General features: G+C 36.7%; 1 protein-coding gene and 1 long non-coding RNA gene across 4 annotated transcripts in view; one reads left to right on the top strand and one right to left on the bottom strand.

The window, feature by feature from the left end:
* Positions 1-41: 41 nt before the first annotated feature.
* On the bottom strand, positions 42-1377 carry LOC144037556 (cytochrome c iso-1/iso-2-like). Its single transcript, XM_077549121.1, has 3 exons — positions 1202-1377; positions 817-992; positions 42-509 (listed from the first exon to the last, which is right to left on the bottom strand). Exons 2-3 carry the CDS (start codon positions 983-985, stop codon positions 358-360), a joined length of 321 nt encoding a protein of 106 aa, XP_077405247.1. The 5' UTR covers positions 986-992; positions 1202-1377; the 3' UTR covers positions 42-357.
* A 179-nt stretch (positions 1378-1556) lies between these two features.
* LOC144037852 (uncharacterized) overlaps positions 1557-25566 on the top strand; it is a 52389-nt gene continuing 28379 nt past the window's right edge. For 2 of the 3 annotated variants that reach the window (XR_013289089.1, XR_013289091.1), the window contains exons 1-2: positions 1557-1771; positions 3938-4054. This is a non-coding gene — a long non-coding RNA (uncharacterized LOC144037852). The remainder of the gene's footprint in view (positions 1772-3937; positions 4055-25566) is intronic. The other variant, XR_013289088.1, reaches the window with a different exon arrangement.

Here is a 25566-nt window from a genome sequence, read left to right on the forward strand (position 1 = left end):
GGACTGCCGAGCGGTAACAACAAATGAAAAGCAAAACACGATCAGATTTTAAAAGGGACAATTTATTGCATTACAAATTACGGATTTGAATTCAATTAAGTGAGCATTAAGTTACGGTAGTCATTTAATATGTGTTTCAAAACGTCAACAGTGTTGACACAACAATATTAAATTGATATATCATTACATTTTTGTGTGTGTATTGAACAAACTTAACTTGTCTTATAATTGTCTTTCCTGTGTGTAAATAATGAATACAAATAAATAACAAATTTGGACATGACGCCTCAACAAGTGTAAAAAAGGAGAAAAAAAGGAATTTGAACAGTACAGAATACAAGAGCAATTTGTGTCTGTCTATTTGGGCGAGGTAGCATCCTTTAAATATGCTATGATATCCTGCCTCTCTTTTTTCTTTCTGAGACCAGCGAAGATCATCTTGGTACCGGGAATATATTTCTTTGGGTTTTCAAGGTAGACCATCAGAGTTTCTTCACTCCATATAATACCTAGAAAAACAATCACAAGCATTACTTTACTTGCTTGCAAAGTAAGTGCAAAGAGAGCCACTTGGCTTGTTCAGACATGCAACACTGAAGACACATATAAAAGAAAAAAAGGAGAAAAAAAAGACTGTTTCCCACTACTACAATTGCTGTACATTAAACAATCACAACAGTATTTTCCAAAATGCAGTAGATCAAAAAAACAACCCGAAGTGCTTAAAAACAAAATAGTAATAATAATAATGGCGGCATATAAAGCGATAACTGTATAATAAAAAAATTACAGTAGGATCAATGAATTGAGTCATACCTTTGTTGATATTTGCCTGTGTATAAGAAAAACCTGGCGCCTGTCCTGTCTTCCTGCCAAACAGACCCCACAGGTTTGGTCCAACTTTGTGTTTTCCGCCTTCCTCCACAGAGTGACACTGGGAACATTTCAATGCAAACACCTTCTTCCCTTTCGCCACGTCTCCCATGGCCAAACTGCGATGAGAGCATATTACATCAAGATTTGAGAAAAAAAAACTATTGCTGGAAGAAGTTGACACAATATTCTGATTTCTTCTTCATAAGGATCATGGACAAAGAGTAACCAATCTAGATTGACATTGTGTATGTTTGTGTATATGCACACAAAAGTTGAAGAAAAAAACTACCTGCATGATTCAGTAAACAAGAATAAAATTCCTTACCTTTTTGTTCGTTGGAGTATATGGCCTAAACTTCCTAATCTTGACAGAAGAGGCACCACCCTTCTCAAGTGGCAAGTACAGTTTTTTTTCTTTTTTTTGTCTGATGTTATCCAACACTCCGAAACCAACGTCTCATATTTCAGGAGGGTGTGTTTGTCAGATTCACTCAAGAATTCATTGTAAATTTATATTAGTCATAAATACTACTACAAATAATTAAACTTATAAAAGTTTTTTTTTTTTTTTTTTTTTTTTTAACTTGGTCACTATTTATTTACCGGTTTCAGGGAGCCGGGGCAATCACAAACTGAAACCCTTCACTTCCGCATTCTCGTGACGTCATAATTTAGCAAGCTACACCTGTTTGTCGTCGTCGGCATGTTTGGTAGCTTGAGGCATTGTTGAGCAACGGTGGTATGCGGATATAGGATATTTATTTCAATTTCAAGTGAATTTTCAGAGCAATTTGACTTATTTTTAAGTGAAACGAACCCCCATAACACAGTCAGGTGTTGACCGTCTAAGAAGAAGATGGCTTTCACCCGAAATGACATCGAAAACAGTATTGAGGTGATTTTGACAAGCACAAACGCTACGACGTTAGCGAGGAAATTTATCTTGCTACACATAAGACGATGTTATTTTCTGGTAGAAAAAAAAGTACTACTGTGTATGTAGCAAATATGCAGTATATTCGATACTGTATAGTACTATGTATTATGCGGCGTTATCTTTATTGACCAGCAGGGAGAAGCAAAATCTTACTACTACTACTGTAGTAGATGATAGGCAAAATAAGATGGTTGACATGAATAAAATATGAATGAAAATAGACTAAAAAAAAATTACAGCTGCAATTGTGATTCAAACAGAAAAAAAATCTCACACCTTTATTTATACGATTAGAGACTTTATTTATATCACAATGATGTAGCTTTACACAGAGGCTGCTGCTATAATTTATTTGTACCACGAAAACCTGCATAGTTTCACATGATTTCTTGGAGTCTCTTTATTTGCGTCTTCCTTTCTTCTGAGCTGAAGTTAAACTCCTCAAACCTTTAGGGGAAAAGTCATTGGTTAATATTTATTTAAAGGTTTATATATGCTAAAAGTAATACAAATTCTAAATAATATGTTCATTTAAAAATAGAATTTCAAGCATATTTAAACTGATATGAATTGGCGGGTTTATACTATAAATGCTTATATAAATAATCCAGAAGTGCTCTCCAGAATTTGTGAAGTATTGGTAATTTGTCCAAAAAATATGATAACTGTATTTTGTTTATGATTGTGTAATTTTAATATGCCTTATAGTTTAATTTGAATTCCATGAAATTATGTTTACTGTTAAAGAATAGAGCACATCATACAAATTCTGCCAGGATTTGTAAACCTGTGAGGAGAACTGTAATAAGTTTGGGTGTTCTAACTTTTCCGATAGTATACAATGTGTTGGGTTTCATTTTAAGTATAGATGGTCATTTGAGTTGCCTACCAGTGCAAGTCCATTTTCCACAACTTGGCTCTGGCTAACGTTCGAAGAAGCCTCCAGCACAGAATGTTTCTTCTCTTTCTTTGTCGCGCTTCTAGATTCTGAATCTCTCCGATGCACTCAGCACATTTTGGGATTGCCTCCCAGGACCTTCCGAACCTCTGGGGCTTGTTGGGAGTTGACTTTGTATCATCGGAAACAATTTCCCTACCAAAGCGTTGGCGCATGTTTGTGAGCAGGTGGAGGTGTTTTGCATCGGGTGGGTGAAGCTTGACAGCGGCGGGGAGGTTCATTTCGATTGCGGTCGGGGTGGCGTTTATCTTGAAGTGCGACAGGTCTAAACTCCTCAGTATTTCACCTTTTGTCTGTCGACATAAAAAAAAAGAAAATAAAAGATGAATGGATTTTTGGGTTTGTTAGAGATCAGGCTTTTTCCAAATGTTTCATTTTAACCCATTCGCTGCCATTGATGGCTATTGATGTCAAAAAGTCATTTGAACAATTTCAATTAGTTTAACATTTTTTCCACTTTTGTTAACAAGAGTATGAAAACCTAGAAAAAAAATATTGTACATTTAGAATAGATATAAAATTTATGATTAATCGTGAGTTAATGATTGAAGTCATGTGATTCATCACAATTAAAAAATTTAATTGCCTGACGCGATTTAAAAAAAGGAGAAAATATTATTAAAAATTAGGAGCGTCAGGCGATTAAAGTTTTTAATCGTAATTAATTGCCTGACTTGAGTTAACTCACGATTAATCACAAATTTTATATCTATTCTAAATGTACAATAAAAAAAAATCTAGGTTTTCATACTCTTGTTAACAAAAGTGGAAAAAATGTTAAACTAATAGAAATTGTTAAAAGGAATATTTGATGTATATAACCGTCAATGGCATTGAATGAGTTAAGGCTCAAATTAGAATTTCAGTTCATTCCCATTAATACATTTTAATGTGATTGGTTAATTCTGTACATTTGTACATCCCCTTGTGAAAAAAATAAATAAATTGAACAGTTTGGAATAATTTAGCTTGGTCACATTTTTTTTAAATCACAAAAACGTGGTATTTGAAAAGGGGTGTGTAGACTTTTTTTTTTTTATATCCAGTGTACGTGCACAAATGGACAAAGTGCGTATTTAATTGATTATAAAATGTATCTGTAATGAAATAACTTGAGCATGAGTGTGATTTTATTCCTACCTGATGGTGTGTCTGCATCCTTACAGTGTGCCATCCTTGATCGCAGCTCTGCAACTCTTTCCCACAGCGGCTCGATTTCCAGCTGATCTTTGGGTCGGACACGGTGGCGGCGTCAAGACCTCGCAGCATCAAGAGAACCGACAGTAAGATTCTGATCACCATCGTCACACTTGTAGGACACCAATGCACAGCGTCTGTAATTACTGACCTCTGTTAATAAAGACCACTGATGACACACGTCACCTGTGGCTTGGCTTGCCTTAGCCGCCCACTCAAACGCACACATTCTTGAATAACTACTCATTTGGCAAGGGTGATATCGGAGAATGGTATTTGAGTGGCCTAATTGGGCTGATGAATGAACTCAATGGCTTTTGTTGAACGGAAGGTGATCATGCTGGAGAGATCTGCTTGAGAAGTGAAGATGATTTTGGGGAATTTATCGTGGAAATATGTTAGTTTCTTTAATAGGGCTGAGCAATTAATCAAATTTTAAACGTTTTTTCATGCACCAAAACGATTTTGTGTGGGGTGCGGGGGTGCGTGTAGACCATAATTAAATACATGGTTCATATGTCTTTTTTTTTTTTTTAGACTAAAATATTTACGTATAATAAATATGATTCTCTAATTAGAGAATCATATTTATTATAAATAAATATTTTATATTATATTATTATAATATTATATATATATTTATATATATATATTATATTATATTATATTATATTATATTATATTATATTATAATATTTTAAAATCCAGATTAATTTATTACTTGTATTTATTTAAAAAAATTACATGGTAAGAGGACCTTGAAAAAATAATCACATATTAAATCGCAATTGCTATTTTGAGAGAGAAAAAAAAATCGCAATTAGATTATTTTTCAGAATAGAATTTTTAGGTCAATTTTGTTTGGACTAAAATATTTATGTATAATAAATATGATTCACTAATTTTATTTTAAAATCCAGATTAATTTATTGCTTGAATTTATTTTAAAAAAATGGCATGGTAAGAGGACCTTGAAAAAATAATCACATATTAAATCGCAATTGCTATTTTGAGATCGCAATTAGATTATTTTTCAGAATAGAATTTTTAGGTCTATTTTAGATGAATAAAAACAGGTTGTCGTTTGCAAAGTTTTAAAACTGAAAATTCCATCATCCAAAGAAATAATGTTTAAAGTTATTTTAGTGCATTTTCATTAATTTGACAAGCAATAAAGGATAAAATCTCTTCCACACATATAACACAATTTAACGGTAATAAAAAAATAAAAATAATAAAAATTTTCTTTGGAAAAATTCCCGCGGAAATTTTGAATCAATTATTTATTTCATTCATTTGTAAAAGAAAAAAAGACAATATTAAACAATATTCTTCGATGTTGAATGAAAAGGAGTAGAAAGAAGACGTTTTATTTTCTCTGCCCCGTTTCTCCCCAGTTCGGTTACAAAATACTGTAATTTAAATACAATTGCGTGATTGTCTAGTCACACAATCAGTCACATGACTTTTGTTTTCCATTTGCTGACATTCAACAGAAAATGACAAAGGCATAACGATCAAACTTAAATAACCTCGTTCATATTTCTGGTTTGAGTTAATGTTTTAAATGAAATTTTTGAATTATTTATTTTACAGAAACATAACGTTCCAGCAGATTGGTCCTGAATCTTTTTATTTTATTTTATTTTTTAAAGATCTGTGTTCCTTTTAACTTATACTTGTCATTTTTTCAAATCCATTTGGAATATTCACTGGCAAAGCTTTGTTATGAGCCTTCATCATAATTTGTAGAATACCGTAATCTACTAATTCATCAAATGTCAACAATATGAAAGAAATAATGGGTTGGTTGGATCTCTAAATGACTTTCTATGGCTCTTTTTCTGCATTATAAATATTGACTGAGTTTGGCAGTCATTTCCCCAAACCTCAATACAGTCGGTCAGATATGGAGCAATCATAGTGTTATATCAAATGAACAATGCTTTGTAAGATGACTGTCAGGCAGACGGATGAAGAGATTTTCCACTCTTTCATCTCTGACGTGTTGCGGGCAGTTGAGGGTCTGCAGGTTAGCCACGCCATTCCTCAAATAACATCTAACAAAAGGCAGATGTGGCGATGACATCACTCCGCATTCCCGCCGGCCCATTCGGATGCATTATTCGCATCCAACGCGAAAAGAATGTGAGGTACGCTTGACACGGGTTCATTAGGATTAGCTTGATTTTGTTTGCCGCGTTACCATGGCGAGCTTCCCTTTGTGCTTCACGACCAAATTAGCTTCTTTTTTTTTATGACCATGTTTGGAGTCCATCTTTGTGTATTAGCAATGAGCTCCAGCCTCTTTTGCACCCTTCTTAGGCTTGTGAACGAACGGCTTGCAGATTTACGGTTCCATCTCGTACTCTTTTTTTTTTTTTTTTTTTTTTTTTTACAGTTCAGCTCGCTCTTTGTCCCCCCCTCCTCATAGACCTTCGGCACTGCCATTGTTATCTGCTCCTCCTCCTAATGTGTTTAATGTACATGCCTCACCATCCTCCCAAGTGGCCTTTTCATCTTGCCATTTATGTGCCCCCCCCCCCCCCCCCCATCTTCACCACTCCCACCTGTCTGTTTGCTAGAAATCACCCGAGATTGAAGTGCATCCTTTAATTGTTACAATGCAGCACATATTTTTGTACAACCCATGAGCAACTTGGTGCATTTTGGTGTCGTTCCAAATGCGATAGAGAGAAATCGACAAACGCAGTCAACCTCATTGTCCTGTATTACACGTTTGGTCACCCTCATCTATTAACTTGTCGAGAATCTGGAAGCGTTCCCAGAATTCCTCACCCTGGGATTTTTGTTGACTGATTTGTGGGAATGTGCGGTTATCTCTCCTTGGTGATGATTTACGTCAGGGTTTATACTCCCCTTCACTTTAGACATCAGTCGGGTCATCGCCATAGCACTTTACATGCCCGCACATACAGCGCCGAGGCGCGTTCAATCACATCCCTTTGGCAGCTTATAGTTTTATCAATGATCGCATCCATTTCTGCAACGTGATTTATGAGAAGATGCCCCCGACGCTGTCAAAGGCTCACGGTATTTCTTAGTGGTGATGCTATTGGATTTAAATATTTTACCTTTTAATATAAGACAACAAATAAGAGTCCATCCATTAAATCTGCTACCAGCAGGTCGCTAATTTTCCCCATAATTCATTACTGCCATTATTTTAAATGGTCAAACAACTACAGTACGCCGCCTTGACAAAAAATGATGAGACGAGCCTTTTAAATCCATTAATAAATCAACCTGGCGATTGATAACTAACATAGATTTTGAAGCGCTTCATCTTGCCGACCGAGACGTTATGGACAATATACTTGCAACCTTGTGCCCCAGTGGACAGAAAAAGGTCCATAATGGCATGCTTGAATGAGTTAGGTCTGGAAGAACCCCATACAATACATTTGCAAAGCCAGCAAAAGTTTCAGTTCATCAAGCATCATAGTACGGTCACGTTTTGTTCCACTTGTTCCACAGTCAATACAAACCCAAAGAATTCTTCAAAAAAAAACCACTGATACACATTCAATAGGAATTCAAAATATTTTATAAAATGTTTTTTTTTTTTTTTTTTTTTTTTTTTTTAAATGACTATACAAATCCGCGAGTGGCAAACTGCGAATATGCAGGGGTCGACTGTAGTTTTAAATTTTAATATCATCGATCACCACTAGATGGCAGACATGGGTTACTGTAGTTGCACATACACTGAGTCTTATAATAATAATAATAATAATGCATCGGATTTATATATTGTCCTCTACTACAATGTGAGTAGGCATAATAATTTTTGGGGCAGATTTGGAATAATATGCAGTACAAACATTGTAACATAATAATAGTCAAATTTGAGTGAGTTAATTTGAGTGAAAAACAAAAATGTACAAAATGAGTTCCAGCACTTAATGTTGGTTTCTTGTTCAACAGATGTGCCATCCTTGAATGGTAATTTTTTTTAATGCAAGAGAGCCCTTTGCACTGGAAATATAAATGACAGTATGTGGTTATTTTGTTTGCTTCAAGCCCTTAGTTGTTGAGTTTGCATGGTAGATCTTTTGTACATGCATTAAAATATGTATGATAAAAAAATTGCTACATATTTTTATTCATGTATTTTGTCTATATATTTTTTCCCCCCCATACGTCTTTTTTTTTAAGTGCCTCCCCAGTAGCATTGGTGAAAAATGCATTTGATTTCCTCATCACTGATCCAAATTACTGTTTGCAGTTTGGCCCTTTAGGACTCCATAATTTATTTTTTGTAGGAACAAATACATGTAGTGCCGCTGTAGTCCCGCAGATGGCGCACTCTTGCTGTATAACCAGTGGAGGACCGCCCTAGAATGGGGGGGCGGAGATTTAGAGGAGGCCAGCCCTCAAAGAGGGCTCAGCCTAAAAAAAGAAGGCGGTCTTTGGGCGGAGTGCTAAGAGGAGGAGGTGCTAAAAGTTTAAGCCAATCAGCATGTGGCAACGAATGAACCAATCAGGGAGGACAATTCCAGACGAGGCAGGCAGGAAGCTGAGCAAATGACCCTTGATTAGAGAGAGGAGGTGGAGGATGGGATGAATGATTGAAGGGAGAAAAAGGGGCCCTGGTGTGTGAGAGCATAAAAAGAAAAGAGAAAAAAAAGCATAGTATAGACAAGAAATACAATATATTTGGTCTACTGTATTATATTGTAAATGCCGAATGTTTGACCAAATATAGAAGTCTCACAATACAAGACTTAGCTGCCCCATTTGAATTATTCTTTGTAGTAGATTACAGCCGTATGAAGTCATGTTTGTGGGAAAAAGATAAGGAAACGAGAGGTAAAAATGTCTATATTCAGATGGTAATGTGTCGTAGGAGTCTCATGGTCTTTGGGCCCTGGAAACCTTTCACAGCTCTGTTTGGTATATATTGTGACGACAACAGTGTCAATTAGAATTAAAGCGTCTTTTTATTCCGTTTTATTGCTATAAGAATTATGTGTGTCAGAACAATGAAGGGAGGGTAGATTGAGAAGAAAAAACATCGTCGGAGAAAAGAAGCACAAATTGGCACGGCGAGTCTCTGAAGAGGTTGAGAAAATGCTCTTTGCTTCAGTGTTCCCCCTGACCTTTGGGCCCTCTCTCTGGCTGCTGTTCAGTGGGTTCCTGGGAGGTCAAAGGGCGCCTCAACACCCACACAGAGCACCACGCTATGACCTCCAACCCCTCCCCGCCGCGCAGCTGAACTCTGCACAGCGCCTAAAGCCAAGCAGGCAGCGAGGAAGGCGAAAACATGAGGAAAAACACCAAATCGTCGTTTTCTTTTTTTTTTTATGTATTTTCCAATTGAAAAAACAACATTGTCATTTTATTATTATTTATGCAACCATATAAAGATACATAGTTGACACTTTATTTTCTGTACAGTATTACATTTGTAACCTTTGCAAAGTTAGTAAATAAAGTTTGTGCTATTAAATAAATCGATGGACGGTTAATCTTTAGCATCTTGGCCTCAAGTGCTAACAAATGCTAACTACTAAAACATAAATGTCTAAAGTCAATTTGAAGCCCCCCGATTGGCCATTGCCATGTTCTGATCATATTTTCAACATTTCATAATTCATAACTTGAGCTTGTTTACTCACATGTATTAGCAAAAGTCACGTACTATATTGATCGCTGCTTGCATAACTTAGGTCATGCTCATTTACAACATGGACCGGAGTACCCCGGACACCCTCTTGTGGCAGGAAGTAGAAATGAGAATTGTCATTAATTTCATTTATTTTGAAGGAAAAATGCTATATTGGGATATATCGGTGTTTCTTTAAAATGATCTTTAATTTTTTGAGTGGTAATTTTATGTATGCGTCGACCATCCCTAATATTAACATTAACTTGTAGTAAATAAAGCTTGCGAAGCTGGAACAGATAATGTTGATGTTCTCTTTTCAGATCGCTGCAATTCCAAATAGAAATCAGCGATCTGCACGTTTATGACCACAAAATGGAGGCAGACATTACAGCCCTTAACAAGGCTTTTCCAGGAAGCTTTCAACCTCTGATACGTTAACCTCAGTAAATCAACTATGTCGTTATGGGTTACGTAGAGGGTGCCGCTATGTGTACTTATTGCCGCATTAATCCCTTCACGTCGGCACATACCACCTTTTTAATTTCCCGATTTCACTATCAGAGTCATTCTTTATAAGTAGTTATTTTAAAATGAGTCAAGTGATAAGTATGGTTAGTAGATTCAGGATTTGAATGATTTTCAATTGAATTTCAAACTGTTGTTTGTACCGTTTTTTTTTTTAAAGTTGAACATCCGTAAATACTCGTTAAAGCAATCTACCAAAGGTCAAGGTTAAGAAAAACTGCTAGAAATTATTAACTCGCTACTTCATTGCTGGTAGTGTCATATGTCGTCCGTGAGGCTGTAATGCAGTAATAAAGCTTTCCAGTCTTGCAATTAAAAGAAAGCTTTAAGAAGGAAGGCGCCATGATGGTGTCTGATAAACAAAAAGAGCTTTCTGATCAATCCTAATATCGTTGGAAAGAAGAAGAATGCAGCGTTGACAATTGTTATCAAGGTGACAAGCATGTCTGCCATCGCCGCGAGTGCGGTTGCGGTCAATAAAGAATGAATAGAGATCATTTGAGTCTTGTATATCGCTCCATAAAATGATACGAGCTTTAGCGATGGAAACTGTTCAATTAAAGATGCATAAAACTCAGTCAGGTGATCCTCATCAGTATTTAGAGCATTAGATTTACATGAGTGATTTTGGAATATCTGCCTTGGGTATTAAATGCTGTGCATAATAATTGGGGATCTAATTGCTTCGGATTGCATTTTCACCTTTAGATGGGAATTTAACATGTTTTTTTAAATATGTATGGCCTTTTTTTTTTAAATCTTTAAAATAATGTTTAAATTTACTATCTCTCGAAAAATGACATTTTCCTCTCAAAGTTTTTTTCTTCCAATATTGCAGACTTACGCTCTAAAATTAACCCGCATATTATCTGATAAAGTTGGATTTTTTTCCTCTTATTATTCAGTTATTTTTGTAATCGACTTATTTTATTCTTGTAAATTTATTTTATTCTTATGGTATGGCTGGCTTTTTTTTTTTTTAATGACGTTTGACACCATTTTCTTCCCGACTCACACCATTACAAGTACTCAACTCTTGATACCGATCCAGATACCAAATACCATACCAGTAGTATTTTTGATACATAAACTTAGCACATTAACTTAAAATTGCATGAAATTAATGGCACATTTCTATTCTTCTGATTTCTAGTTCCTGGTCGTGAAATGGCCACAATCGTCACCGTGAGGCCCGATACCTTTATATGGGGATTTTCGATACCACTTTTTTTTCAGACCAACAACTCGTAGGTAGCCACTGACACCGACACCAAAAACCGATACCACTAGCGTGCAAAATTCCCACAAAAAACACAGACATGGAATTTTTCCTCATAATTTTAGGAAATGAATGGCAGATTTCTATTCTTCTAAGTTCTAGTTCTGATTGTAAAAGGGCCACAAGAGGCAGCCGTTACTGGTATCGGCCGATGTCGCGAGGATCGATACCTCAAAATAAGCCCATCCCCACTTTTTTTTCCCATTTTTCATTCTGACATGATACACTTTTTGTAATATTGAGTTTCTTTCCATTTCCAGTATTTTTGCACACATTTATACTTGAGTGTTTGGCCATTTGTATGCTTAAAACTCTTTTTTCCCCCCGATGACGTGCGTGCCATAACCCTACTCACCCCCCCTTTTCCCACTCTGGCCGCATGCCGTTCCCGGCAGCTCACTTTGGCATCCGCGGCTTTTTTTTTTTTTTGCGTTGCGTGTGTCTGCGCTTGTTTGTACCTCATACGAGGCAACTTGATCTGGATCCGAGCTTTCAACGCGGCCTGTGGGATCCCTAGAGTTTTGGCGGGGGGGAAAGTCAGGGAGAGTCCAATTTGACCTCAGTAGCGCCATTTACACTCCTGGAAACACAAACCCTGGTACACACTGCGCGGCGCTGAGCGGTAGGGACAGCTGCGGGGATAGTGACCTCATCTTGAGTTGCTGGATGTTGGATTTGATCTGAGCTGAGGGAAAGATTGAGGCTGAAACAGCAGATTGCACTCACAGAAAAACCTTGAGTGTGTGTGTGTGTGTGTCCTTGGGAGCACACCTATACTAGGGATGTGTGAAGGTTTACAGACAGTAATAAAACCAGCACAACACTAAACCATAACAGCCTCTTCCCAACCCACGCGTCCGCCCGCTGATTGATGCGTTGTATATATCCCATGCCGTAATCGGATCCCTCTCTTCCAGAGGTTGTTGTAAATACATGCTGTTGAAGTACCAGCCCGCCGGGCAGACAGGCTGACTGTCTCTGGTGGGGATTTAGCCACGCTCTGAAGCCTGCCACCGCCGAGGCGAACACATGATCTACCCCCCAACCTAGCGTGATGAGATCAAGCAATGATAACATTCCGGTGTGTACGGGCCACATTTGCAAGGGAGGTCATCCAAGGTCTGTGTTAGCGTGCAAGTGCAGATTCATTAGACATCTGACTTGATTTGAGGAGTGAATTAGCTGTTAGCGGGGCAATAAATGCAAAAAATGCTTAAATGTGTCCAAATTCAGTAGTAAGCCTTCTTCACAGACTGCCACCTGAGCCCCACACACTCAACTTCTCGCATGGCCATTTTCTGGCCACACCCCCTGATCCCGCCATCACGTGCACTGATAAGCTCAGAAATCTTGACTACCGCTTTTTACAACATGTTGTTCACCGCGCCCGCCGCATGCACTTGCACATTGCACCGTCACATGCCCTGATAAGCTTGAAAATATTGACTACCGCTTTTACGGCATGTTTTTCGTTGCTCAATGATTAAATTGCTCTGTAGTCGTGATGAAATCAAAGTTGTTGTGTGCATGTCGGAATGTTTCCCAAATTTCCCGGATAGATAATGGCTTGGGAGCTGTGTGAAAATTTACCAGTGTTGTTTTTCAGATTTCAGCAACCTTTACTGTCAAAAGAGCCATTTTAGGCCAAATAAATCACAAAAAATGGCGCGGCAAAACATTTGAGCATAGTGATGAACGAAACACATTATAGTCTAATTTAGTGAGGGCCAAATAGCTAATTAGAGCTGCACCATAACAGAAAAATATGCAGCATTCAATACTTTGAGATACATTTCTTCCACCTTTCGTCTTCTGTTTTTGGATTTAAATTTTTGGGGTAATTCTTCATACTTTGTTATTCATAATTTTTTTTTACTTTTCTGCATTTTTGTCAAACTCCGGACTTTTGGACAATTCTATGGACATGTTATGGAAATTTTCTGCCCATCTTCTTCCTTTTTTTGGTTGGATGTTTTATTTTTATATTTCCCCCCTTGTCTAATCTTAAATACATTTTTTTACTTTTTTTGGTGGCAATTTTGTGGACATTTTATGGTAATTTTGGGGATTTCTTATCTAGTTTTTGGACGTTTCATAGTTACTGTTTGAGTGTTTTCTTTTTCTGCCTTTAAAAAAACCCCCAATCAATTTTCTTTTTTTTAAGCAATTCCAAAGACCTTTTCTGGTCATTTTCTGCCTTCCTTCTTTTGTTTTTGTACATTTTATGGTTACTTTTTGAATGTTTTCTGCCTTTTTTTTAATGCAATTTTCTGACATTTCTGTCACTTTCATTGACATTTTATGTTCATTTTCAGATTTTCTTCTTTTTTTAATAGACATTTTGTGGTCACTTTTTGGACATTTTGATGTCATTTTTACAACTTTTTCATTGACCTTAAAAATTCGGACTCTGACATTTTATGAATATTTAATAAATCATTTTTAATTTATATCCGTTTAAATATATATATATTAAAAATAAATATATATAAAAAATATATTGATGCCTACAATTTTATTTATTTTTTTAGAGTCACAGGGAGCCACAATAGAGGGACTAAAGAGCCAAGAGCCGCAGGTTGCGCAACCCTGGTTTAGGGTTATTTATGCAATGGCAAAAAGCATTGATGTGAATCAATGAGCGGCACAAAATGTCAGAAAAAGAGACTAATGAGAGCGAGTGCAGAACTACCACCCACTGCAGCAGACAGCAGCTAGCAGCCAGTGTGTGACTGTGCCATAAGTAAGCATAAACAAAAGGTATAAAAGCCATCTGGGCTAAGCGACTACACTACATCCACAGACAATAGCGTCTCATTCATGCTGCCCAGCCCAACCGGGACCATCTGCTCTTGGTGAGAGTGAATGGGAGACGGGGACCTCCTTACCTCCAGGAGGTCCCAAAGTGAAACAGGAATCACGCTTGTTTGACATTAGCATAGCATTAATGATATGACTAATTAGGTGTGCGAAATATGACGTGGAGATGATTAACAAAGCCAAGATGGAGAATCTCACGTGTGAACTTTCACTATGAGAACATATGTGGGCAACGTTGGGGAGAATATGGCAGGAATATAGCACTAAAGGGCAGGGACATTCAAATGAGATGTTTGTATCTAATTGTGTTTTGTACCCAGTGTGATACTCTACCATGTGGAAAATTAGCGTATTGTGCATGGGTAATTTCTAATATACTTTGAAATGAAAGCAAGCGTGCGGCCATGCTATTTTTGCTGTTATCACTCTACAGTGGTTGACTTTGACTCGTCGAGCTGAACGGAGAATACAAATGATTGTTATTCTCATTAAACAAAGGCGAACGCCATCGCAAAGGAAACGAGCTGTCTTCTCACAACTCTGTCTTAAATCAGTGCAGTCGCCATTGATTTGATCCAAATGACGTTTGACAGTTGAGCAATTCATTGGAATCCAAGACTAACATATCGACTCCAAGTGTGTCTTCGTCAGAGTTTGATTATTCCCAGGGTACATTTGCCTCAGATTGTTGGCTCGTAGGGTCCAGAAACAAATGTGAATGATGATAAACAAAAGCAAAGTCTCTATGGTGGTGTGTGATGCATGTTTTCAATTCATCCCAGTTCAATCTGTTCTTTTGCATTTCCCTGGACACTAAATTAATCTGTGCAGACTCAACAGTTAGCAGTTTAGTTGACCTCGGATGTTTTTTTTCCCCCCACTGATCATAATACAAAAAGTCGAGTGTTTCTTGAGTTTAGACCATGCAAGTTGAAAGTTCTAAAATAGGCGACTCGGGTATGAATCGTCATTAGAGTCCCCCACTTGTACTTAAATGCAAAAAAAAAAAACCCATACCGTTATAAGCAACTTTTAAGTCTGCCTTTAATTAAGTGCATAAAGATACACTGTCAAAGATCTTGTCGCCAAATTCAGGCCTGCTAACGACTGGCTTTGTTTGTTTAGCCACTGACACTGGCTTGTCAGAGACTTGACATTAATGAGAAAGTCTCCAGCTTGTACACACTCCCAGTGGCACCACCCACCCCGGGGGAGCTAGTGGCCTTAAAATGGCCAGCGTGTGCATGCAGGTTTAAAATTGTTTAAGCTGTCTCGTAAACGTGAGTCATAGTGACTCTTACTTCACATAAGATAAAATGCATTTCTATAGACTCTCATAGGCCAAAATATTAGGTACATGGTGTGATCCAGTGCCACAAAGACTTGTTGAAATTCTTAATCAGTAATCAGATTAAAATGATTTAATTAATAAAGGCACATATATTATAGAAATAAAAATATAGTATATTATATATTTATATATATAAAATTATATATATATAATTACAACTAATTTGAAATAATTAAAATTAAAAATATATATAAATCTAAAATAATAAATAAATAAAAATAATAGAAATAAATAGAAAATAAAGTAAAATAAAATAAATAAATACATTACATTTATTAAACAATTTTTTTTTTGTAACTTGTATTATGTATGTGTACGTGCGGACCTGCAGGGTACCAAAGAGTTGTCATACCAAGGAAACCAGAAATAACAGGTTTCATGGCCGCAAAAGTGACTGATGGCGTTTTTCAAATAATAAAATAGGGAATCACTACAATCACTGTCATAGTGTCTCTTACTTCACATAAGATAAAATTAATTTCTATAGACTCTCATAGGCCAAAATATTAGGTACATGGTTTGATCCAGTACCACAAAGACTTGGTAAAATTCTTAATCAGTAATCAGATTTAAATTATTTAATTAAAAATAAATAATAAATAATAATAAATAAGAAATAAAAATATAGTATATGCTATATCTATATATATAAAATTATATATAGATATATAATTACAAATAATTTAGAATAATAATAAAAAATAAATATAATATAAATATAAAAAATAAAAATAAAAATAAAAATAAAAATAAAAATAATATAAATAAATAGAAAATAAAGTAAAATAAAATAAATAGATACATTAAATGTATAAAAAAAAAAAGAGTTATAACTTGTATTATGTATGTGTACGTGCGGACCTGCAGGGTACCAAAGAGTTGTCATACCAAGGAAACCAGAAATAACAGGTTTCATGGCCGCAAAAGTGACTGATGCCGTTTTTCAAATAATAAAATAGGGAATCACTACAATCACTCTCATTTCTTTAACCTCCTTTCTCCATGCAATTCCTCGCTTAACCTGGTTCTCTCTCAACACCAATTGCCTCACCTGAATGCGTGGCAGAATGCACATCTTCTAAACTTGTCTGAGCATGAACAAAGGTGAATGCGTGCCAAGCATGAACTTGCAATCAGAAAAAAGATCTTCAAATAGAAAGCGCACGCAGGGAGTCAGCAAAGAAGAAGGATAGTTTGTGTGCGTCAGTGTATTTCCCTGGTGAGAGTTTAGTGAGTGCTGTGTCACAGCCTTGTCACCTTGACAACCGGGCCTGTATTTCACTCACTTGCTAAATAAAAGGACAGAGGGGGAGCGGCCCCTGGTTTGTAACCCCCCTTGTCAAACCCATCTATAGCTGCACACACACACAAAATGGATTCACTCTATTCATTTAAAGTCACTTCACAAGCGTGTACACAAGTCGATTACGTCCCACGGAAACTCTCCTCTGTATGTTAGCTTGTTTAAGGGTGTGGGAGAAAACAGCAGGTACACAAGGTCTTGTCTTTGTTGGATTCCGGTGATTATTTCATTGATTTCAAAGTTGGACAGTTGTCAGTAGGTGTGCCCAGGTGCGCTTTAGGATTATTTCCTCCTCCTGTCTGTCATCAAGAGTCTGCAGGAGGAGACGTTGAGACGGCGGAGACGGCCACAACAACATCCATCTCGCGCAACAAAAGCGGCATCGACAGATGAATGGGACGCGGTGGAAAGCGTTACGAGTGCGCGGCTTGAAAGATGGATGATCTAATGGACGGATGATTCATGTGACAAGGCGAATGACAGATGCCGCCAGATTAAACAGGTGATTTGACAGATGGACGGAAAGGTAGATGAATAGAGACGCAAAGTGTCAAAAAAAAGGACGCTATTGGAAAGAAAAATGAAAGCGATTTTTTTTTCCTTTTCTTCCTAAGACTTGCGTAACCGCTGAGAGTGTCAAGTGGCTGAGATGTTGACAGTCTCTGGTAGGTGATGAGAAAAAACATCTCAACTTGCCCAAAAGCCTCACTCGCCATCAGTGAAGGGGGGACTTCCGATTTGCTCCGCTTGGCTGCATAGGCAGAAAAGAGTGACGGGTTTTAGACGAGGGAGGGGCTGAAATTCCCCCGCCGACTCTCAATAGATCCGTCCGGCGGTGAAAAGAGCCGATACCCTCTCTCCTTGCCCCCCCCCCCACACATCTATCTATCAATGGTCGGACTGAAAAGCCCGACGACAGACCAATACTCTCACGCAGACACGAGGGAGGCGCCGACTAATACTTCATAATTGCGTGGCACGGCTTCGGCCCTCATGAGGCTTTTGTCCGCGCCCGGCTGCGAGTGTTGACGTCTCACTATTTACGTCCCCGTCGTTGCCCATTTGTTTGTCCTAATTCACCGTCTTTTGTCAGCCCAGGCAAACTGTCGTGTAAATTCTTACAACAACAATCAATTGTGGACGATATTTTGAGCTTTGCACTCAACAATTGAAGCAAGCTGCAACTCATTTCATGAGCCTCCAAGTGATCAAGCCACAACCTCCTTTGTCGATGTAAATTAGTCTTCAGAATCATAATTTGCAGTTAGGGCCTGACGTTTTTGGACAATGGCACAGCTTTTAGGATTTTTGTCTTTGTTGACGGCAGAAATTGATTTGAATTTAAAATGGAAGTCAACCTTAAACATTTCTTGACAATACTACGTTATATGTGACCTCACTAGTCTAAACATGACATTCTGAGTAATATTACATTTGTGGAATATGAGTTATGAAGCAAAATGCAGCCATTTTTTTTAATCCATCTCAGAGGGCGGCCATTTTGCCACTTAATGTTGACATCAATGTTGCTCACAGCTCACCTGTTTTCTGAAGCTGCAATGTGAATGCCATATTCACCAGACTGCCATATTTAGACTAGTGGGGCTGCATAGAATATATTATTGTCAAAAATTTTAGGGGGGTTGAATGCCCCTTTAAGAGGTTAAAGAAATTGGCGTAAAAATTGCCCATACATAGCCATTTTTAATACTTTGGATATCACTTTCAATTTCTGGGTTGGTCCTTCACTTTAAACACTTTTCTTTGCTTTCAATTATGTCCTCATAAAACATCTATTAAAAAAACAAAAAAAACGACCCATGTTCTGGAATCCGATTCTAAAACAAATGCCTTGAAGAAGAAAGGAACAGCTCATGAGCCAAAAGCGGTGTTTACACAACACACAAACTTTTACTGAAACTAATGAAGCAACTATTGGAAAGGGCTCCAATAATAAACAGTAAATACCTTGCAGTCTCGAACATGATGGATTTGTTTTATGGTTTTTGAATTGTGAATTCTATAATGAGCAAATATTTTCTTTTCTTCCACTCATTTACCCCCCGCCCCCCAAAAAAGACTTTTACTTGCCATTCAAAGGCCACAGAGAAGTACAAATATATTAGATACCACAAGGGCAAGCTTGAGACATTTCAAATATTGACGAGCCTCGAGGAGAATCATGTTATAATAAAATCAGTGGGACTGGCGCTTAAATCAAAACATGTTTGAACTGATTTATGATGTGCAGCTCTGGTAGTAAAGCAGGTCCAAGTGAACCCCTCCCCAAAAACGACAAATTACTCCTGATGATCATCCCTTTCCACACTCGATTGCTGCCTTCTGTGAGTGAGGGAGCGCATAAGACCCCAATTGTAAACTTCTCAATCGTCAATTCACTGGTGTTAGTTACCCTTTTATATTAATCGACAAAATATTTGGAACACAGATCAGTAAAATACGGAAGTGTATTGCATTCACTTGGGAGAAAAAAAACCCTCCTATTTTTCTGACTAATTTTTTTGGGTTGCTTTGTTTTTTTGAGTATTTTTTTTCTTTCTGTTTTTCAGAATATTTTTTTCAGTTTTACTGAATTTTTTTTTTTGTCCAAAAATATTCAGAAAAACAGGCTGATTTTTTTCCAGAAAAACAGAAAGAAAGAAAAAAAAAAGAAAAATATTTATTTTATAAAACAGGGAAAAATTACTCCGAAAAACAGAAAAAAATTATTCAGATAAACAGAGGACAAAAAATATTTAAGAAAACAGAAAAAAAATATATTTAAAAAAACAGGGGAAAAAAATATTCAAAAAAACAACGCTCCCCCAAAAAATTTGTCAGAAAAACAGGACTTTTTTTTTTCAAGTGAATGCAATACGCTTCCGTAGTAAAACCCATTTAGAACAATAAATTGAAGATCCCCCCCCCCCATCCCTCTCAAATATGTTCTATAAAAATGGAGCATTATGATACTCAACAACGCTGTGGCAAATAAGTGTGAAAATGAGTGCATCATCACTATATAAAAGCACGATATATTTTACTATTTGTTTGAGACATAAAAACTGTCAAAATTAACAGTTGACAGGCCCACCGTAGTTGTATTCAACCCGTGAAAAGAAGAAAGAAAACTGACAATGTGTCACTTTAATGTGGCGTAGGTGAGTAAAAACAAGCCACTAAAGTAGACGTCTGCTGAAAGAATAAACTGCTCGTCAATCAAATCTCAAACAGGAATAACATTAAGCGCGTTAAGCCCGCCGCTTTTTACACGCTTAAGTGACATATATCGTTCTCCCGTGACCTATTAACTGATACAAACACTGCTTCCGCACCAAAAAATCTTTTCAGGGAGAGATAAAGTTTTACAACATGCTTGTGCTTTATGTTGCTTGGCTTCCAGCAGAAAGCCTCATAGCAGTTATTTACTCTCACTCATCTTTAATGTTTGTTTAGAAGGATAATAGATGGCGCGTCATTAATATATTAACAAAATCAAATGTGGCTGCTTTTGCACACACGCAACTTACCACACACATCTAATGAAGCAACTGCTTTACTTTTTACCGAGCTGACTTTCTCATTTGTTTAAAACCTGGTAAAGGGAAATCAGAGATTTGTTTCTTATTGCATTCTAAATGTTTGAAGATAACTGAAAGCGCGCAAAGCCCCAAAACAAGGCAGTGCTGAATTATGGACATACAGCGTTTAATTGTTAGTCACCATTTATCTGATTTTATTTTATTTATTTATTTATATTTTTTATGTCAATCACACAGTTCATCACGATTCATATGATAAACCAATTAAAAAGGGCTTTAACTTTTAAATCACTAGCATGTACTTCCTGCTTCCGTGTCTAAAAATCATGGAAAATGTAGTCCAATTCTGTATTTATGGCGGCATATTTCCAGCGTTACATTAATGGTGAATGCATTGACGTATGTACAGCAGTTGAACTGTTAACCAACCAGCAATTAAATTTGTTGTAAGTAGTTCCTGGTAAGAAATACTGTATATTATATTCTCAGCAAAATTGTAGTGTCCCTGTTTTTAATTTTGAAAATCTGCTCACACTAACTGTAAGAACTTCATCATAATAGTTACATGCAGTCAGCTAGCTAGCTATTGTATGGCTACACCACAAAAATACAACTTCCCTTTGGATAGTCTGCTAGCATGGCTGCTTTAGAGTGCCTCGTTGAAGAAATCCTGAAAATTACTATAAAATGTCTTTGGAATCGGCAAAAGTAAGAAAATGTATTTAAAAAAGCAAAGTTAGAAAAATAAAACGTTTAAAAGGTAGCAATATTCAATATTGCATTGAATATTCAATATTCAATTAAATGTTCAAAAACAAAAGAAAAATTAACAAAAATTACCATGTCCACAAAATTGTGAAAAATGTCAGAAAATTGCTAGCAAAAAAGTCAAAACATATCTATAAAATGTTCCCCCAAAAAAAGGAAAATTACTATATGTGTGCACACTCCAGAGTAAAATATATATATATTTTTTTATAAAAGTCTTGTGCTTGTGTTGTTGCTTTAGAGCGCCTTGTTGTTGGCCTTCTACATATCATCCAGAGAAAGACAGAAGAGCATGAAAACAAGTGATTTATTTTTATTTTTTAAGTCAGATTTAATTGTCAGCATGTGGACCAAGGTTTCTGGTTGCTGTGGCCACTTTAGAGCGCCTCATTGTCTGCTGTGGGTGTGCGCATTTCACAAAGAGAAGGCAGAAGAATGAGAGGAAAGGAAAATGCCCAAAGAAACACTTAACAAAAACATCAGCGCACACACTCGGCAAAACAGTGAAGCTTTGTGATCTCCTCGTATGTCACTCAGCAACTCACAGCTGCGGGACCGAGGGCGATGAAAACCTCAAAAGATACAGTAGATACGCTTGAACCAACAGCCACACATAGTGACAGTACACATAAGCTCAGGTTTGTCCATTCTTTGACACACCCGTCTGCTGACCCTCCAGTCACGCACACACACACACACCACGCAGAAGTCTCTGGTTCATTAATCTTCATTTCAACACACTCGGGCCGCCGTCAGCACATATGCTCCCAACAATCACTTGGCACCGCGACTCTACCACACACTCACGGACGCACACTGACATGGACGAGCTCTCAGAGGGCGAGATCTGATCGCTGACACCGATATCAGGTCCCCCTCCTGCTGTTTGGCCGTCCATCTGGCTGCCTGATCAGAAGACAGAGTGAGGTCCTCGCAGTGGGATCCCTGTCATTGTGCATTTCGGAAAGTCTGAGGGCAGATCTAAACTGACCCGCAGGATAATATTAACATCAAGTGAATCCTTTCGTGTTGCTACTCATTGGGGCGGTCATCTTTAGACGGCTAATCTGTTGCCATTCAAGATCTTGGGTCGCGTTCAGGGGAAAAATATCACTGAGTGAGTGTTTTTCAATTAATTTAAGTTAAGCAAAATACACTCTAAAAACAGTTGGGTCAAAAATAACCCAACTATGGGTTAAAAATGGACCGATCCTCTACTTGGGTCCATTTGACCCAACTTTGAGTCAAGAAATGGATCTTTCAGCATCGTTCAACTCATAAATATTGGTCAGATCTTTTACTTGGGTCAAATTTTTTTTAATCATTTTTGTCTAGAAACAACCCAGAAAGATGGGTCAAATTAACCCATAAAGTGGTTGCTTTTGATCCATAGCCTAATTGGGTTACTTTTGACCCAACTGCTTTTAGAATGTACACTCTAAAAACAGTTGAGTCAAAACCAACCCAATTATGGATCAAAAATGGACCGATCCACTTTGAGTCAATTTGACCCAACTTTCTAGGTCGTTTTAGACAAAATGACCCAATTTTTTGACCCAAGTAAAGGATCTAACCAATATTTATGAGTTGTTTTACACTAAAAGATGTATTTCTTGACTCAAAGTTGGGTCAAATTGACCCAAGTAGAGGATTGGTCCTTTTTTTTTTGACCCGTAGTTGGGTTATTTTTGACCCAACCGTTTTTTCAGAGTGTATATTTAGTCTTCTCCGCCTCAGTGCTCTCATCTGTATAGGTTAAAAAGAAAAGGAAAAAAAGTCAGGCCCCTCTGATTTTACAATGTTTACATCTCCCAAAGATCCCATGACTGATGCTAGTCTACTAATTTGGCCCCTGATTCGCCACAACAGAGACAAATAAACGCACAGCCTGTGTTTGGCCAAGCAAATCAGCACTGTTGAACGATTCTATCCCATCGTTTATTGTGGTTCTTCTGTCCGCGCATTCCGGTCGAAGTCCCGAACATGAACAGGCACGTTGGGGTGGGGGGAACACACACACACACACTTATCTTCTGTGTATTTGTTTATCTGCCTTTCTGTCTGCAGCCATGTCAATAGCGTGTTGTTCTAATGGGTACGTTTCACTTCACGTAAACTAGGATTTGACTTCTTCTTTTCTTTCTAAAAGTCCAAATTGAACTACTGAACGTTCATTGGAAAGTTGTATTGAACAGAGAGGGCTGTGTGAGCTGCCTAAGACCCCAGCTGTGACTTGGCTGTCAGTGGAACATTTGTACTGGCGGGCTGAAGTTGGGGGGGGTCGACAGGAAGGTTTAGGTGTTGTAATCAAACTCCCTCCCGTTCACCCCCCACAGGCTCGTTACAGCACTCAAATTCAGCACTAATTGGCTTGACACATGGCAGCCAGGGACCCTGTCTGCCTGCTAACCCCAGGAGAGAGATGACGGAGAGATACTTTGACTATTTCATTTGTACGAATATAACACTAAATGACAAATTTTCTTCAAAATCAAATAAATGTACATTCGCCAGCTGCATCATTATGATTATGAACTGCTCGTTCCCATATGTTCTAATGGTAGTCCACGAACTTTCCGTGACAAATGTTGCTACATTGCATCATACTCTGAGGTGTTTCCAATATTTTGTTTACCTCATTTAGACTCATGCAAGAGCACAAAGTTAGACACATTAACAGCTCTGTATTGATGTTGTGCAATTCGCCACCACTACAAACTATGAATGAGCCCATTAGAGGTTGAACGACTGGAGTTTATTGTTTATACTTCTTCCTACTCCTTTTTTTAAACATGTATGTCTAACTTGCTACCAAAGTCTGGGTTGATGACTGTCTTACTTTATATCTCTTGTTGCTTAATATGATAGTTACAGTTTTGTTTCTCATTTGCTTCAATTGCTTTTTTTTCTTCTTCTTCTTCTTTTGCTGTTTTGGCTTCACAATTTTTATTTTTATGTCATATGTATATATATATATATATATATATATATATATATGTATGTATATGTATGTATGTATGTATATATATATATATATATATATATATATATATACATATACATACGTATATATATATATATATATATGTATGTATATGTGTATATATATATATATATATATATACATATATATATATATATATACATATATATATACATATATATATATATATATATATATATATATATATAAAAATAGTATTTTATACATGTTTGAAATAAAAACAAATGAAAGAGATTTTTTTTTTGCTTCAATTGCTTTTTTTTCCTGATTATTATTTTGCTGTTTATAAGTTTTGGCTTCACAACTTTTTTTCATTTTATATATATATATATATATATATATATATATATAAAATGAAAAAAAGTTGTGAAGCTTTTTTTCATTTTATATATATATATATATATATATATATATATATATATAAAATGAAAAAAAGTTGTGAAGCCAAAACTGATTATATATATATATATATATATATATATATATATAAATTATTATTTTTTTTTATTATTATTTTTTTTTTACGCATGTTTGAAATAAAAATTTAAAAACATTTTTTGCAGTCACGTTTAAAAAGTGATGAAAGTCAAGTTGTTGCAAGACAGGAAATCATAGCCAGAATATTTCTCAGTTTTTTAAACTTATTTTTAGACTTGCATATTTCACAAGTGACCGTACCACCCATCTTATATTTGATGTGAATATTAAATTCTAGTTGTGCCGGATGCAACATGCTAAACGAGCGAGCGAGCTAGGGAGTAAAGTAAATGAATGATACAGTATATATCCCATTAATTGCAATGACTACTACCTTTTGTTTTTCTTCTTCATGTTCTTCTTCTTCCATTTCTTCTACTGCGTTCTTATTGCAGTTGGCAAATACAGTACTTTTAGTCAGTGCATTACCCCCACCTTCAATTATTTATTTGGATTTGAATCTGAAATTTCTGATCCGGCATTCATAATTTATAGTCAATTCTTATCTTAATTCGCATCACAATTTATTTGTGCACAGCCCTATTGCGGGATTCTAATTAAGGTAGGCCGTTGTAAACTAAAAAGTCAAACTTTTCCGTCATTAAAAGACGTTTTGGTGCAACCAGTGCGACTTATGTTTTTTTTCTTCTTCATGATACATTTTGCCGCAACTTGTAGTTCGAAAAATCCCGTCTGCGTCTTGTCAGTGTACAGGAGCAAAACAATCATTGTTGAATTGTGTTTTGGGAGATTTTGAGAGTAAACGGATAGGATTAGGTACTAAAGACAATGAAGTGTAACACATAAACCTCGGTGATGCAATCATGTTTTTCTATAATTGGAACGGTAAGATTAACGGTCTTGCTTTTATCTACTCCCCTATCTCTGCAAGCACCT

The sequence above is a fragment of the Vanacampus margaritifer genome, chromosome 17 (assembly GCF_051991255.1).
Source record: "Vanacampus margaritifer isolate UIUO_Vmar chromosome 17, RoL_Vmar_1.0, whole genome shotgun sequence".
In the NCBI taxonomy this organism is placed as follows: Eukaryota; Metazoa; Chordata; class Actinopteri; order Syngnathiformes; family Syngnathidae; genus Vanacampus; species Vanacampus margaritifer.